We start from the raw sequence: 15,095 nt of genomic DNA, 5'->3' as shown, positions 1-15,095 counted from the left end.
ACTCATGACACTACAATAATGATGTGTGTGTATATATTACCTAAACAACATAAAATCAAATATAAAAAACGCCAATGTACATAAATAAAATAATAATAACAATAAATAATAATACTTTTGTTTAAAAACAGTCCAAGCAAAATGTTCTCAGGAGATATTCTGGAATGCTATACTTTCTCCATTAAAATAAACTCAAGGCAATCCAAGTCTTTTTACTTATAAACATTATTTCAACAATTTTACCGTAAACACGAATACGCTAGATATCGTGTAGAGCCTACAGTTTCTCCATAAATTCTAATCATATCCTACATATATTCTTAATCATACTTTAACCATATTTATAGTAGCTATACGCCTTTGTATCGTGATATTTTTTCTCTGCATAATCATACTTATATATATACAGTCATATATCATATATATAATCATATATATATATATATATATATATATATATATATATATATATATATATATATATATATATACAGTATTGACTTTTAGATGCATACAATCAAATGCATTGCAGCACTTTTTACAGGGAGTTGAATGGATCTCTCTCTCTCTCTATCTTTTCTCTGAATCTTTTCTCTGATCGCAAACAGACACATCCTGGACCACCTTAAGAGATCGTCCCTCCCTCGGCTCGTATGCCATTGGCTGGTGTTTGCAGAGAGGAGCTTGCTGAAATGTAAAACTTGTTGCTGGTTCTTGCGGTCGATGCGCGCACTGCTGAGCTTCTCAGACATTAGTGTATGATCTTTCGCTGACTTGTTTCCAGCTGGAGTAAATCTCAAAACTGGTGCTATTAGAAGAGGGCTCCATGAATGTGTAAGTGTTGCCTGCGATTGAAATTGCAGTCAAACTGTTCGATTGCGCGGATAATGCGCAGGACCGATGGGACTGTGTTACCCAGCAGCTCAGTGGTGGCGGGCTTTGGGTAGCGCGCACAAAGACGGACGCTCGGGGTTTAGCCCTCACACACACCACTTTCTTCTGCTCTGCGTGAGCGTTTGTTAAGATCAGCCCAAGGGAACTAGTTCTTTTCAACATATGCGATTTGAAAACTCTTACCCATTTCTAAAGGAAAGTGGATTCCAAACAAGACGCTGTTCTGGATTCATATGGACGTGGATGTTATTTTATGGCACTCTGGATGGTGTAATAATGTGCACTCAAAAGGGATTTTTAAACAGAAACGCATGTTTACCTCTCTCTGGACATTTGACAGCACATTGGAATTACAGTCTGTGGAGAATGATGTGATGGAACATGTTTTATATTTATATATATATATTTTTTTTTCTATACGTGTTGTAGCTGTTGTCTGATCGCAAGGTGAGGGTAATTTAGTGGTAAGGGGATTGTTTTATAGCAGTCTTGTTTTGCTGCGCTGTACAGCAAATTTACCAAAAAAAAAAAAAAAGTAGTAAAAAATATTTAATTACAGATTAGAAACAGATTATGGACTAGACTGTAAACTTTATAGTTTTTATAGAGCATTTTGTCTTACAATTCCACATTAATTTACAATATAATAGGGTTTCTCAGTAATTAATTATTGATTACTGTGGTTTTCAATTACAATAATCTTTTATCAATTTTTTTTTATTCAAGTATTTCACATTTTATTGTTGATATCAATAGAGTTTGCCAAAGAAAAAAGTAAAATAAAGGAGACTGTAGACACTGCAGTGGAGCCAGGAGAGCTGGCTGTCATGCAGGATTGATTGTGGGAAGTATGTTTGGGCTGGAACAGTTTAGTCCACAAATTAATAACAGAAATTTTGGCCACATTGAGAAAAATTTTAACCAGCCAAAAGTGAGCATGAACTCCCATTACAAGAGCCCAGGTTTTCATGCTGGAGGCCCACAAGGGACAGTCGAGACTGGCATGGGCCCACTTAACGAGCCTCCTGTGATTGAGATGAACATTAACATGAACGGAGGGGAACAGTATGGTGGATTTCAGCGAGGAAATTCTGAATTGCATGCAGGGAATCTCCAACAACAACAGGCCTCAATGCATGGATTTTTTAACCCTCAGCAACCTCACAATCATCCTCACTGCCCTCAAACACATTCACACCAAAACCATCAACACTTTGGGGGAAACTTTGGATCTGAACCTGGGTCCTCCTGTTTGCACAGTGGAAGGATGATGGGTTATAACAGCAGTATGGGGCTCCAGCAAGGATTCACAGAGGGCTTTGACCCACTCTCTGAGGGTCAGTCAGCAGATGGCTTCTCTCAGCAGCAGCAGCAAAGGACAGGCTCCATGACTGATTTTCAGCACCACGGACCCCCCAGTGGAAACCACCCTGTCCCTGCCCCATGCCTCCCCTTGGACCAGTCACCTAATCGTGCTGCTTCATTCCATGGCCTGTCTTCTTCATCCTCTTCATCAGAAAGTCGCAATCTAGAGTCCAGACGAATGCCCCCACCAGGTGGTGTTGAAGGACTGGACTATAACTATTCTAATGAGCCCTCATCTGGGCATTTTGAAGTGTCTGTGTACTCCCCCTCTGAGTCTGATTCTCAGCTTTCTCATTTCGGGCCTGGCCGTCAGGTGCCAGGGTCCAGTTTTCCTGGAAACCCAGGGTTGTCTCGAGCTCCTGGAATGCAAGGCATCTCTAAAGAACACTCCCATGCCCCACCTCAACAGCAGCAGCCCTCAGCCCAGCACAGTGTGTTCTTTGAACGTTTTGGGGGTGGACGCAAAATACCAGTGGGGATAGAGCCTGGTGCCAGGCATCCTCTCATGCAACAGCAGCAGCCAGGCTTGATTGGCCGACAGAACACTTGCCCACCATCTCTCCCACAGCCCCCACAATCAGAGCCGGGTTCTGCTAATGCTGGTATGCAGGAGGGTGGCGTCATGATGCCTGGCCAGCATACTCAGTTTGAATACCCTATTCACAGACCGGAGAACAGACGGATGCATAGCTATGGTGACCCCATGTTCAACATGCAGCAGCAGCCACCCCCTCCTCAGCAGCCTTCCAATCAGAGACTGCAACACTTTGAGCCTCCTTATGTAAATATGGCTAAGAGGCCCAGGTTTGATTTTCCCAATGCCACTCACGGCGGGGAGAGTTGCGGCAGTTGGAACAGTGGTATGCATAACCCGCCTGGCATGGAGAATCATCTATCTCCCGCAGCCTATTCTGGCCTGCCTGGTGAGTTCACCCCCCCTGTGACGGATGGCTTTACATCAGGCCCATCGCTGCAGCTTACAGGGCCTGAGCAGCAGTCAATGCAGCAGCAACAAAATGCAGCAATGATGATCAAACAAATTGCCTCTCGAAGTCAGCAGCAGAGGATGAGACAACCCAATCTGCAGCAGCTGGGTCATCACGGGGACGTTCCTCAAGGGCCCCTGGGGCATGGGGGCCCAGTGGGAGGCATGCCTCAGTCGAATTTCGAGAGAGAAAATGGTGGGAGGATGGTGAACTTTGATGGACGGAATGCACACATGACTCTGGAGAGTGGGTGGTTTCCTGGGACACATCCACCCGGCGAAGTGCTGGGCCATCGCATGGGTGCAGGTGGAGAGGTGGGTGCTCATGAAATGCAGCAAAATGGCCCTGGCGTGATGTTCAGAGCAGGTGTGAATGGAATGGGCATGCAGGAGCCAATGAGGATACCAGGGGAGGGCCACGTGCAGCCCTTACTTTCACCTAACATCCACTCACAATTCAGCAGTGGCATGGGGAACCTGTCACAGATGCAGTCTCCCAGTACAGGTGTCGGATTGCCCAACACACCATCAGAAAGGCGTCCCAATGACTTTTCAGGACCACCCATGGGTGGTCCATCCTCTTTTCCCTATGGGGGCTCTAATCGACAGGGAGCTTCTCTCAGTAACTCTCAAGGGGTGAGCACCTCACCAGGGAGTTTTACATCCCAATCAGACTTTCCCACTAGCCAGCGTTCCTCTGTCAGCAAACTTGGGGGACTCTCCTTAGGGAATTTTAGCAAAACGAGCGGCAAGGACAATGCTTTTGGACAGAGCTGCCTGGCAGCCCTCTCTACTGCCTGTCAGAACATGATTGCTAGCCTGGCGGCCCCTAACCTCAATGTGACATTCAACAAGAAGACTCAGGGAGAGGGGAAACGAAAGCTGAGTCAGACAGAACAGGACCTGAATAACAGTGTGGTTAATGGCACGGGGAATGCTGGGACTGAATATTTCTCGAGCATTACTGCCCCCCAAAGTGGGCAAATGCCTCCTGCTGGAAATAGCAACACTAAGCCACCAGGTCAAAATCAGGCAGTGCAGGGGGAAGCCAGCAACCTCTCCCCAAATTACAGCATGGACACTATCCCTTGTAATGAGGGGAAGGCAGCAACAGGGAGTGGGAGAGGGAGAGGAAGGAGAAAAAGAGACAGTGGCCATGTGAGTCCTGGGATATTTTTCCCCTCCGACAACAGTAACCCTGTTGTAAGTCCAGGCCAGCAGGTGACCTCAGCAGTTAGTGTGGGGGGGAGAAGTACAGGCACGCCTAAAGAGAAGCCCCACACCTCTCCTTCATGGGGGAAAGGGGGTGACCTGCTGCTGGGAGATCAGGCTGACCTTATCTCATCTCTTGACAGTGCCATCCAGAACATATCAAAATCTGAAGTCTGTTCACCTCGCATGGATTTTACAGATGACGTGAGCACACATTATAGCAATGAGGATGAGGTTTCATCGAGCTCGGATGCTCCAACCTCTGTGAAGGCTGGCCGCAGCCCTTTGTTAGGCTCGCCCAAGTTGCAGAGAGACAATGGACTAATAGGAGGGCAGAAAGGGCAAGGCATGGGCCTCTCCAACCACACTACCTCAACATCGGATGGCTTTGGAGGAGTGGGCCATCCGGGTACGCCGGGCATGGAGCAAGTCCGAACACCCTCTAGCACCTCTGGCCCTGATGAAATCCACCCGCTAGAAATATTGCAGGCTCAGATTCAGCTTCAACGGCAGCAGTTCAGCATTTCAGAGGAACAGCCTTTAGGTGTAAAAAATAACAAAACAAGTAGTGACTGCAGTGGTCAAAATGGAGACGGAGAGCTTGCTAGCTGTAGCCCAGATGCCGGGAAGGACTCTGTGGGCACTATTGATCTGGACACACTCATGGCTGAGCAGCATGCCACCTGGTATGTGCCCAGTGATAAGTCTCTGCTTGAGGATTCAGAGGAGGAGAAGTCTGTGTGGGAGAAAAATAAATTCCAGGGAGCCGTCAAAGAAGGTAAATATTTGTCATTTTACTATAGCACCAATTTTTTATTTGTGCATGTAAAAGCACTGCATACATCTTGTGAGGTGGCATTAGTCATATTTATATATATATATATATATATATATATATATATATATATATATATATATATTTTTTTTTTTTTTTTTTAATTTATAGCTTCTTAAATTTTTGTCTTGTGCCCGCCCACACACACACACACACACACACACACACACACACACGCACACACATACACTCATGTAGTCATACATGCCAAGAATGCTTTCTTTTACATGACAGCATTTTCGAGCAAGAGCAATCATCTCACTCTTGCTTGAGCTTTTGTCCTTTATACATTGTTATAAAGCGGAAAATGGCATTCATGCATTTATTTGTTTATTTTTAAATTGTCTGAATATGATTTAAGGTCTAAGTTATGATAGTGAGGGTTTTTCGAAAATGATATTATTTTTTTTTTTACTAATTGTACAAAATTATAAAAATTATTAAAGCTTAAATAAATGATACTACTACTACTACTACTAATAATAATAATAATGAAAATGAGACACAAATTGTTATTTATTAAATGCATTTAGAGTACCTGTAGTTTTTTTTAGAAGACATCATAAAAAAAAATGGATAAATGGCTTTCTAAGCATTTGTATAACATTGATTTACGAATTTTGTCAGTCGTATTTGTATACATTAAATAACAGAGTCAGTCTAAAAATATATTTTCTGTAAATCTTTTTCACATCAATACTCTCTTACTCATCTTGTTTTCATTTTTCTACTACTACTACTACTAGTAGTAGTAGTAGTAATATTAGTACTTCTATTACTATATAAAAATAATCCCATTGATATTACACTGGACGTTTATCGTATATTTTTGTGTACAAGTTCATCGTGTGTGAAACCTATAGACTTAAACAATGGATGTTGGCTGCAATAATAGTAATAATATTAATTATTATTGATTTAATTGGCCCTAGAATGCCTATTTTCTAATTATTTCAAAGTTTCTTAAAATATCTGTTTTTTTTTTAAATTAGATTAGATTAGATTAGATATTTTATTGATCCTTTACAGGAAATTACATTTTCACAGCAGCTTCAACGCGCAAAAAACACACACGACACACATAACAAGTCCACACATTTCCAACTCTACTGATCCACAATATAAAACTGTATAAAACTACTGATCCACAATATAAAAATTAGAAAGAAATAACATATAACAATTAACAAAACAATACAATACAAATAATAATATAAGTGCAAAACTAGAATGTTACTATATATAGCATTATTATTACTGACAGTACATATTACTTATTATTAATAATAATATCGTAATAATTTACATGAAGCAGCATAATTATTTAAACCATGAGCTCATATATTTGATGTGTGTGTCCTTCACTTGGCACTTGTCCTTTAGTTTAATCAGTGTATGAAACGGTAATTGTCTTTACTGAAAAGGCAGCGGGACGGACACGCATAATTGAATCGCCACAGCCGGAGTGCGCTTTCACACGTGTTAATAGTTCGCCCCCGGTGTGCATTATGTGCCCCTTTGTTTGGGCTAACGGAAGGTGGGAGGGTGCAAGGGGGTGCTTTCAGAGAAGTCAAGGCCCATTGTTTAACATTCACTGTTGTCAAGTGCACCATCCCCATCTCTCCGTGCTTATTTTGTGTTATAGACTAGCAAACGCATCCACCACCACACAGTCAGATGGATTTGTCTCGCATCTGTCTACGTACTCGATGTAAACCAAATGCAAAACATTGTATTTTTTCCCTTTTCTTTTCCCCCACCAACTGTGCATTGCTCTTCTTATTTTGCAGTCTCCTTCTCTCCCTTTTTTTTCCCTCTCCTCCTCGCATTCAAGCCCCAGAGCTGTAAACGCACGTCGTGCTGGTGCGATCGATAGCTAGTTAGCACAAATCACCAGCCTTGACAGATTTTCATTTGAGTGGCGTAGACAGCAGAGATGAGAGAAGGGTTACAAAGTGTTTGCATCGGATGCATTGCGTGCCAGCACACAAGGGGACTGTTAAATTCTAGAAGAGGTTCATTCACACCATAATATTTTACAGGCCTTTATAACACTTAACTTTCAAAGGATAGGAATGCTTCTAGTAATTTTAATTAGGTGACTGAGGTGCTTATAGGACTTTGCTAATATAGATTTATAGGATGCAGTAATTCAGTTTATGAGTCTCAAGATCATTTTAAGGCGCCTTGGAATTAATTGCACAGCGATATATAAAGTGAATATGTGTAGTTGTGAAATAAAGGAGCTATTTCTAGCAGATATGACCAATAAAATTTTTGCTTGGTGTAACTTGAAGTAGCAAGGTATTAAATACTGTTTTTGACATAATAAAACCAGTTTGTTTCAAGGTTAAGTCATGAGGTACTTGAAGAGCAAGGCTACCAAGGTTAACAGTTTTTCATGTAGGTAAGGGTGCACGTTTTTTATATAAGAGTAAATGCTTTAGCTCACAATGTAATGATTGGGAATACATGTATATTATGTCTTTTTATTTAATTATATGTTATGTCTTTTTTTATTTGTTTTCATAAAATAACAACAAATAACACCACCTTATGCAAGGAATATACATGAACTCAGATGTCAGTTCTAGCAGCGCAAAGCCTAAACTAAACTAAACTAAACTAAACTAAACTAAACTAAACTAAACTAAACTAAACTAAACTAAACTAAACTAAACTAAACTAAACTAACACAATTGCTTGTGCATCAGTGTGTAATTTTACATATATGTCATAAATAAGATTTTAAGTACAGTTTGAGGGACAGGTTATGTCAATTTATATTTGCATAATGTGCAAAATATTCATTTTAACATCGAGTTTTTGATTTGTATTTAAAAATAAAATTTCAATTAATTTTCATGTAATAATGTTTTGTTAGAAAATATCATTGGATCTTTCTTAAATCCACAGTCCTTCCAATCGTAAAACACACACACGCACACATGCTCTCTCTCTCTCTCTCTCTCTCTCTCTCTCTCTCACACACACACACACACACACACACACACACACCAACACACAAAAAAACACACACACATTCTCTCTCTCTCTCTCTCTCTCTCTCTCACACACACACACACACACACACACACACACACACACACACACACACATACTCTCTCTCTCTCTCTCTCTCTCTCTCTCTCACACACACACACACACACACACACACACACACACACACACCACACATTCTCTCTCTCTCTCTCTCTCTCTCTCTCTCTCACACACAAACACTCACACACACACACACTCTCTTTCTCTCTCTCTCTCACACACACACACACACACACACACACACACACACACACACACACACACACATATACATTCTCTCTCTCTCTCTCTCTCTCTCTCTCTCTCACACACACACACACACACACACACACACACACACACACACACACACACACACACACAAAGTAAAAAAATTACTCTCTCTCTCTAACACACACACACACACACACACACACACACACACACACACACACACACACACACACACACACACACATATACATTCTCTCTCTCTCTCTAGCACACACACACACACATATACATTCTCTCTCTCTCTCTCTCTCTCTCTCTCTCTCTCACCGCACCTTTGAAGAGCTCTTGCTATGAGTGACCGGTGTTACTGATGTCTGTAGCCTCTGTGAAATATATGTATATACTGCTTTTAATATTAATGAATTCTTCAGTTAGTCCCAGTATACAGTCGTATTTTAATTAATATATTTATTTCTTTTAGATAAAGCTAGAACTAGAGAGGTTTTCAAATGTCTTGTGCATGTGTGAATATATTTATTGTATTTATTGTTTGGGGTTTTTGCTAGAGATCAGTCATTACTGCAGTGAGGCACTGGTGAGGATTTCTCACTGGGCCCCTGAAGTCTGTTCTGCAAATGGTTCTAATGGCCCCCACTGGACTCTTTGTGAACATGATAAATGACAGAGCAAGTTAGGAGAGGTTTTATTATGCCTGACAACATTTCTGCATTAAAACTCTACAAATCAATACAAAGTAATGTCAGTTGTGTTTGTGCCCCTTATGTGCTCAAGAGCTTTAGTAAGATATGACTTTATATATTGCATATATATTTTATATATAGCACTGACAGGTCACTAAACACCCAAAGTAACCATAGTTCTGTAAAACATGATTTTTTTTTTATGACAGGGTGTGGGTATCACACTTTACTGAGGCTTCATTTGTGACAAGTTGCAAAACATAAATAATTTTAATAGCTTTTTTGTTTTGTTTCTTTCATTCCATTCCTAACACCCCAAAAACAAAGCTGTGATTCACATTTGGTGTAAAATGGAAAAACAGCTCAGGGCAACCCATGCTCTCATTCTGTCACTAGCTTGCTTCTTATCGACTTCCTTTACAACGTATGTATTCACCGATTCACCAATCACTTTATCAGGGGTTGCAGATAAGAAATGGATTTGCACTAACATTACAAAGATATGATATTATTAAAAATGCAATATTAATATTAAACCCAGGTGGAATTTTAAAGCTGAAGTGTGACATGTTTTGTAATTTTCTATGTGACCAATACACCAAGCAGTTGTTTAATAGCTCTATAGTTTAATGCCTTTCTGTGGAATTAACCTTCAGATGACTCACTGTCTATGTGTATAAAGATGGGAAAGGAGAGAGGAAGAAGAAGAAGAAAAAAACACATTTAAGGTTTTGTGAAAGCTTTTTGGATGCCAAGTAATAGCACAGCATTGTTTTTGTTTGTTTTTTTTTTTTTTTGTTTTTTTGTGTGTGTTTTTTTAAGAAACTGTAGCCAAAGATTCGTTCCTTATAAAAAGTAGCCAAGAACATTTGAGGATGGATTTGACAACTGCAGTCTCTGATGTGCTCATGCATATCTACAGCAGAGCGCATGCTGACTTCACAGGTGACAGGTGTAGACTTTGCAAGTGCATGCTATAGATTTATATGCTTCATTTTGGTTCTAGAAGCTTCTTCTTTGTGCATGCTTAGAGAATTAGTTTTCTTCTTCTTCTTTAAACTGTGTTCTCCAAATACTTTTGTCGTTACTGTAACGTGCCTGAAAGAATGATACCAGGCAGCTAGGGGGAGTTATGACATTTCGGGTAAAATTGCAATGCTCAATTCTGCTTATAGACATCCAAAGTATGTAGATAATTGTGCTGTTAAAGGAGAGGAAAATGATATAAAAAGAGAGCTGAGTAATTTGCACACTTGGGAAATTAAGAAAGTATAAATGACTAAGTATATAGATTATTGCTTTAAAATGGCAATAATAATTAAAAAAATATATAATTTTGTAGTATTAACAAAACTAATTTACATAATGTTTACATAATTTAAAATACTGCATAAATATTGTTGTTATTTTAATATTTTTCAGTCTATTCTTATCATTTAAAAATATTAGATCAGACAGTTATATCATGTTCTCCACTTAGAAGTCAAATAGAAGCAGGATTTGCTGAAGATTTATGTCTTGCAGCAGTAAATCACTTGCCATATTGCTGATGTGTGTGTTAGTTTCTTGAGGGGGAGGGAGAGAGCGAGAGAGAGAGTAGAGGAAGACAAGAGACCTCCCACCAGACTCCTGCAGGAAGGGGAATTTAAGCGTTCAAACCTGCAAATAAGTCTTTTGCAAATTCTCTTGTGGATAGCAGTTAAAGAGCCAGCAAAGAGATCAACATGAGCATCTCTTCTCTAAAAGAAGCTCTGTTTGCTGATCAGAAATTAATGGGCTTTCTTATTTTTTTAAGTATATTTTAAGCTTTTTTTTATTTATTTTTAATTTGATGTATGTTTTACAAGAAACTCTCATTGCCATGTTATTATAATTAAAATTAGAATTTGTGAAATTTACTAGGAATTTGTTAAAATTGTTTCAAAGTAAATCCTACACCATTTCTTTTTTCAGTGTAGTTACAGATAAGACCAATAATCCAATATAAAAATAATAAAGAAAGAAGACCAATCACAATTTAATATGCCGTACAATGCTAATTTATTTTTACATTTAATTATTTTGATCCAGGTTTAGATGCTTAGCGTTAAGGGTTTCGGAGGCAAACAAGTACATTTCGAAAAGTAAATTTCTGAACAATATCAGTACAGGACTGTGATGATATTTATGTTTGACAAGTTTTTCTTTTTTTAAAAGGGCTATGTTGTGTGTGGATTTAACATAGAAAGTGCTGTGTTTGTTATGTGTGCACACGAGGCTGCTGTGTTGAGAGACTGGGCCTCTGAAATGCATACATTTGTGTGTGTGTGTGTGTGTGTGTGTGTGTGTGTGTGTGTGTGCACGTGCGTTGGGGGTAGCAGCAGGCAGCTTGATGGCTGCTGAGCAGTGTGTGTGTGTGTGTGTGTGTTGGGAATGCTTGGTTGCTTTTCCAGGCCGTAGTGCAGCATGCTGTGCCCAGCTACCACAGACTATTGGCAGACTCTGCAGGACGTAAGACAAGAGAAAAGGACTGTGTGTGTGTGTGTGTGTGTGTGTGTGTGTGTGTGTGTGTGTTATTGCCTTAGGCGTGTGAAGATGGGGAGGGGGCTCTATGCATATATGAACTTCTTGCTATATATCATAGCATATAATAGTTTAAGACACCGTATGCAGAAATGCTGTTTTGTGTGTCATTATTTAGCACGCATTTAGGAACTTCCCAAGTCAAATGATACTTGGATGTGCAGTCGCACATTTGTCTTTTCTCTTAACCGCTCATGTCTTCCCTCCTCTCTGAATTCCTTTTCCCTTTATTTTTGTTCCTCTATCCTCAGGGTTTGGGGGATGGTGTCGGGTTATTGACCTTTCCCTACACCTTACCATTTATTTCTGCAGTACTGGTCCAGACAGGCTCGAGGGCGAGACCAGGCGCCTGTGTGTGTGTGTGTGTGTGTGTGTGTGTGTAGGTGTTTTTCTTTAGGGGAGAGCAGGGATATTTGTGACACATTTTGATTTTTGCATTTATTGAAAAAATGTCTAGCCCTAAGATGTGAAATTTTACCTCCATTGTCTTTGACATATTTAGCATGATTAAATTTATGACCAAAAATGCTTTAGATACCATTGAACATTTCAAACACTTATTCTGTATTAAAAGGGAAATGTGTGATACTTTTTACATTAAACGAAATAGAGCTATATTGTGTTTAAAATTATAATTTGATTGTTGTAAATAAAATTACAACCCTAAAAAAGAAACATTTTAAAGATGTTTTTGCATATATATCTGAACTAAGATGTGAATTGGGTACCAAACTGATACGACTGTACTGCCATTGTTCTCGATTTCTCTGTCCATCAATCACTTTTTCCCTCGAATTGACATTTCAAACAAAACCCCTTATAATCCTGGCTATGGATTTTGTTTTGTGAGGGGCTGGCGTGTGGGTCAGTGCTTTGGTAGGGTCATTATGCAGGTAAATAGGGTCAAACAGGGTCAAAGGTCAGTTTTCTCAGAGCATTGTGACTCCTTGACTGAAAGGTCTCTCTGGTCTTGCGTGGTTGCACGAGGTCAATAGGACCTAAAGCCAATGCTCCTGCATGAGGCTTGATGGATTTTAAGATCACACACTTCTAAAATACACGCTCTCAAAGCATTCACACGGTTGCCAGGAATAGACAAGTTCTTCCCTACACTAGTGACCTGATTAATTGAGTAAATAATTAATTAAAAACTTGATTAATTTGTCCATCACAACAGCAGACATTTTTAAAGAGCTGTATGATCTCGTCAGTACATAGACTGCAATGAAAAGTGCAATGGGCAGTCCACCTACTGAATTCTTCCCTCCTTTTTTTTTTTTTTTCTCCAGAAGCAGACGTCTCTCAGAATAAGAGCACAGCAGTATCAGGTTCCTCGGGGACCACTGGAGGCATGGGTTCTCATCTCCAGCGGCTGTCAGTGCACTGCACAGATGAACTTGAGGAGTCGAAGGGATCTGCTCCTTCCTGGCGTTCCCTTCACTCGGACATCTCAAACCGCTTTGGAACCTTCGTAGCTGCGTTGACTTGAAGAAAACGGGGTGAAAACACCTCTCACCTACTGGGATGAGAAAAAGGAAACAAGACTTCCTGTTTTAGCCGGATAAATCAGTGTTTCTTTGTCTGGAAAATTTGTGCCCTTTTTTGTAGAAAAGACTAAAAACATGAGGATCTTACTGTAGGATGGTGTATAAAGGGTGTACCAGTACTGATGCTGTTTTTAAATCCACCCCTCAATATTCCTTTTTATGTCTATGCATTCTGATGGCTTTTCTTTTTATCCAGTTTTGTGTTTCCTGTGCTTCTCATAGCCTCTTCTTTGCCCTCTCTGGGGGTTTCATTTTTTCCATCTTTGAATTAATGATTGTTCTTTCATCTTATTAAATGCCCCTTATTCTGTTTAAGATCTAGAGTCTGTTCCTGACCCTGTAGTCCACATGCTAGACCTCAGGGCAGGTAATTCTATTGTCATCAAGGGACACAAGCGCGCTTTGAACCGTGGTCCTTGTGAGCATGCTGCCCGCTGGCTTCCTCGGAGTCAAGTCAAAGAGGAGTCCTTTCAGAACCTGAAATTCAATGATGTGCCGTGTCTTTTCAAGCCGTCCGTCGCTGATCCCCCCCCCCCACCACCAGCCTTTCTCTGATGTTTTTGGTTACTCTGTTGACTTGTGTATTGGGTTCACAGCGTTTTCCATATTTAGCCCATCAGATGCTTCAGCACTGGTATGCCACACAGCTAAGAGGAAACCATTTGATGTTACGTGGATAACATATAGAAACCAGAATATTGGTATTGCACATGTAATTTTTTAAGCAATCTTATACTCGTTAGAAAAATGCTTCAGTCGACCCTGAATACCTGACAGAGGTCTTAATGGCAATGTGAAGATTTACAGAGGTCCTTGTTTCTTTTCATTTTTTTAAAGTAACATGTAACGTGCAGTTGTCTGTTTTCCTTCATATTGTATATATATGTATATGTTTTATTGAGTAAAATAACAATAAATATGATGTCAATGGTGACAGCTTTTGTCTTTTTTTGTATGTTTATGCTGCTTTTGCTGTGAGTATCAAGTAACAGGTATAGTTATATAAAATATTTACACATCAGATATTTATAGTATTTAAGTGTCAATTACTAATTCTCAAAAGAGCACATACGTGACACATACATGACATGAAATTAGAATTGTATAGGCCTTTACAAGAGTTGACCAAAATTGTAAATGTGTTTTTATCCTTTGTCCCAGAAGCAGAAATCTTTTTATGAACATTTTATAATAAAATAATTTAAATAATGATTAATATATCATTTGTTAATGTAATCCCAATAGCTATGAATGTCATGAAACTTTTTAATATACTCATAACAGTAAATGATCTAATGATGCATTAACTACTAATCCGTTAATTTCCCGTTAATGACGTTTATTATAAAGTGTTTCCCATATGTTTAGCTGTAAGCTGTTGTTCTTTTTATCAGCAGGCCTGTTAAGTCTAACTAAGTGTAAACCATTCAATTAAAAACCCCCATGGAGCTTTGCAGCAAAGCAAATACTGCAGAAAAAGCCAACTGGCCTCATGCCGTTTGAGCTGGATGCTTAATTCCTATAAATACACAGCATGTTTGTTCAGGGCAGACATACATCTTTGAGAAAATACCACAATGTTGACCTAAGTTTGCTTCCTCCCCCCTCTAAAACCGCCCTGCTTATGAACGCACCCCTCCACCCAGCGTTCACAGAGACCCAGAGGTGAATGTCTCGCAGAGGAGAGAGAGAGAGAATGTGCGGGAGCGCTACATTTG

The 15,095-nt window shown here is 39.8% G+C and overlaps 1 protein-coding gene across 1 annotated transcript; it reads left to right on the top strand.

Moving 5' to 3' along the window:
- Positions 1 to 666: 666 nt before the first annotated feature.
- Positions 667 to 14,307, top strand: mn1b (meningioma 1b). The gene is made up of 2 exons (XM_042757050.1): positions 667 to 5,234; positions 13,120 to 14,307. Exons 1-2 carry the CDS (start codon positions 1,745 to 1,747, stop codon positions 13,317 to 13,319), a joined length of 3,690 nt encoding a protein of 1,229 aa, XP_042612984.1. The 5' UTR covers positions 667 to 1,744; the 3' UTR covers positions 13,320 to 14,307.
- The last annotated feature ends 788 nt before the right edge of the window (positions 14,308 to 15,095 follow it).

Source organism: Cyprinus carpio, chromosome A5 (genome assembly GCF_018340385.1).
Source record: "Cyprinus carpio isolate SPL01 chromosome A5, ASM1834038v1, whole genome shotgun sequence".
In the NCBI taxonomy this organism is placed as follows: Eukaryota; Metazoa; Chordata; class Actinopteri; order Cypriniformes; family Cyprinidae; genus Cyprinus; species Cyprinus carpio.
Note: the sequence above shows the minus strand (reverse complement) of the source record. Positions and strands in the feature narration are given on the sequence as shown.

Bases quoted from the DNA above. Each gene is read 5' to 3' on its own strand.
- mn1b (XM_042757050.1), top strand. From the start codon at position 1,745: ATGTTTGGGCTGGAACAGTTTAGTCCACAAATTAATAACAGAAATTTT. The intron at 5,235-13,119 runs GTAAATATTTGT...TTTTTTCTCCAG, and splicing joins CCAGGGAGCCGTCAAAGAAG to AAGCAGACGTCTCTCAGAAT.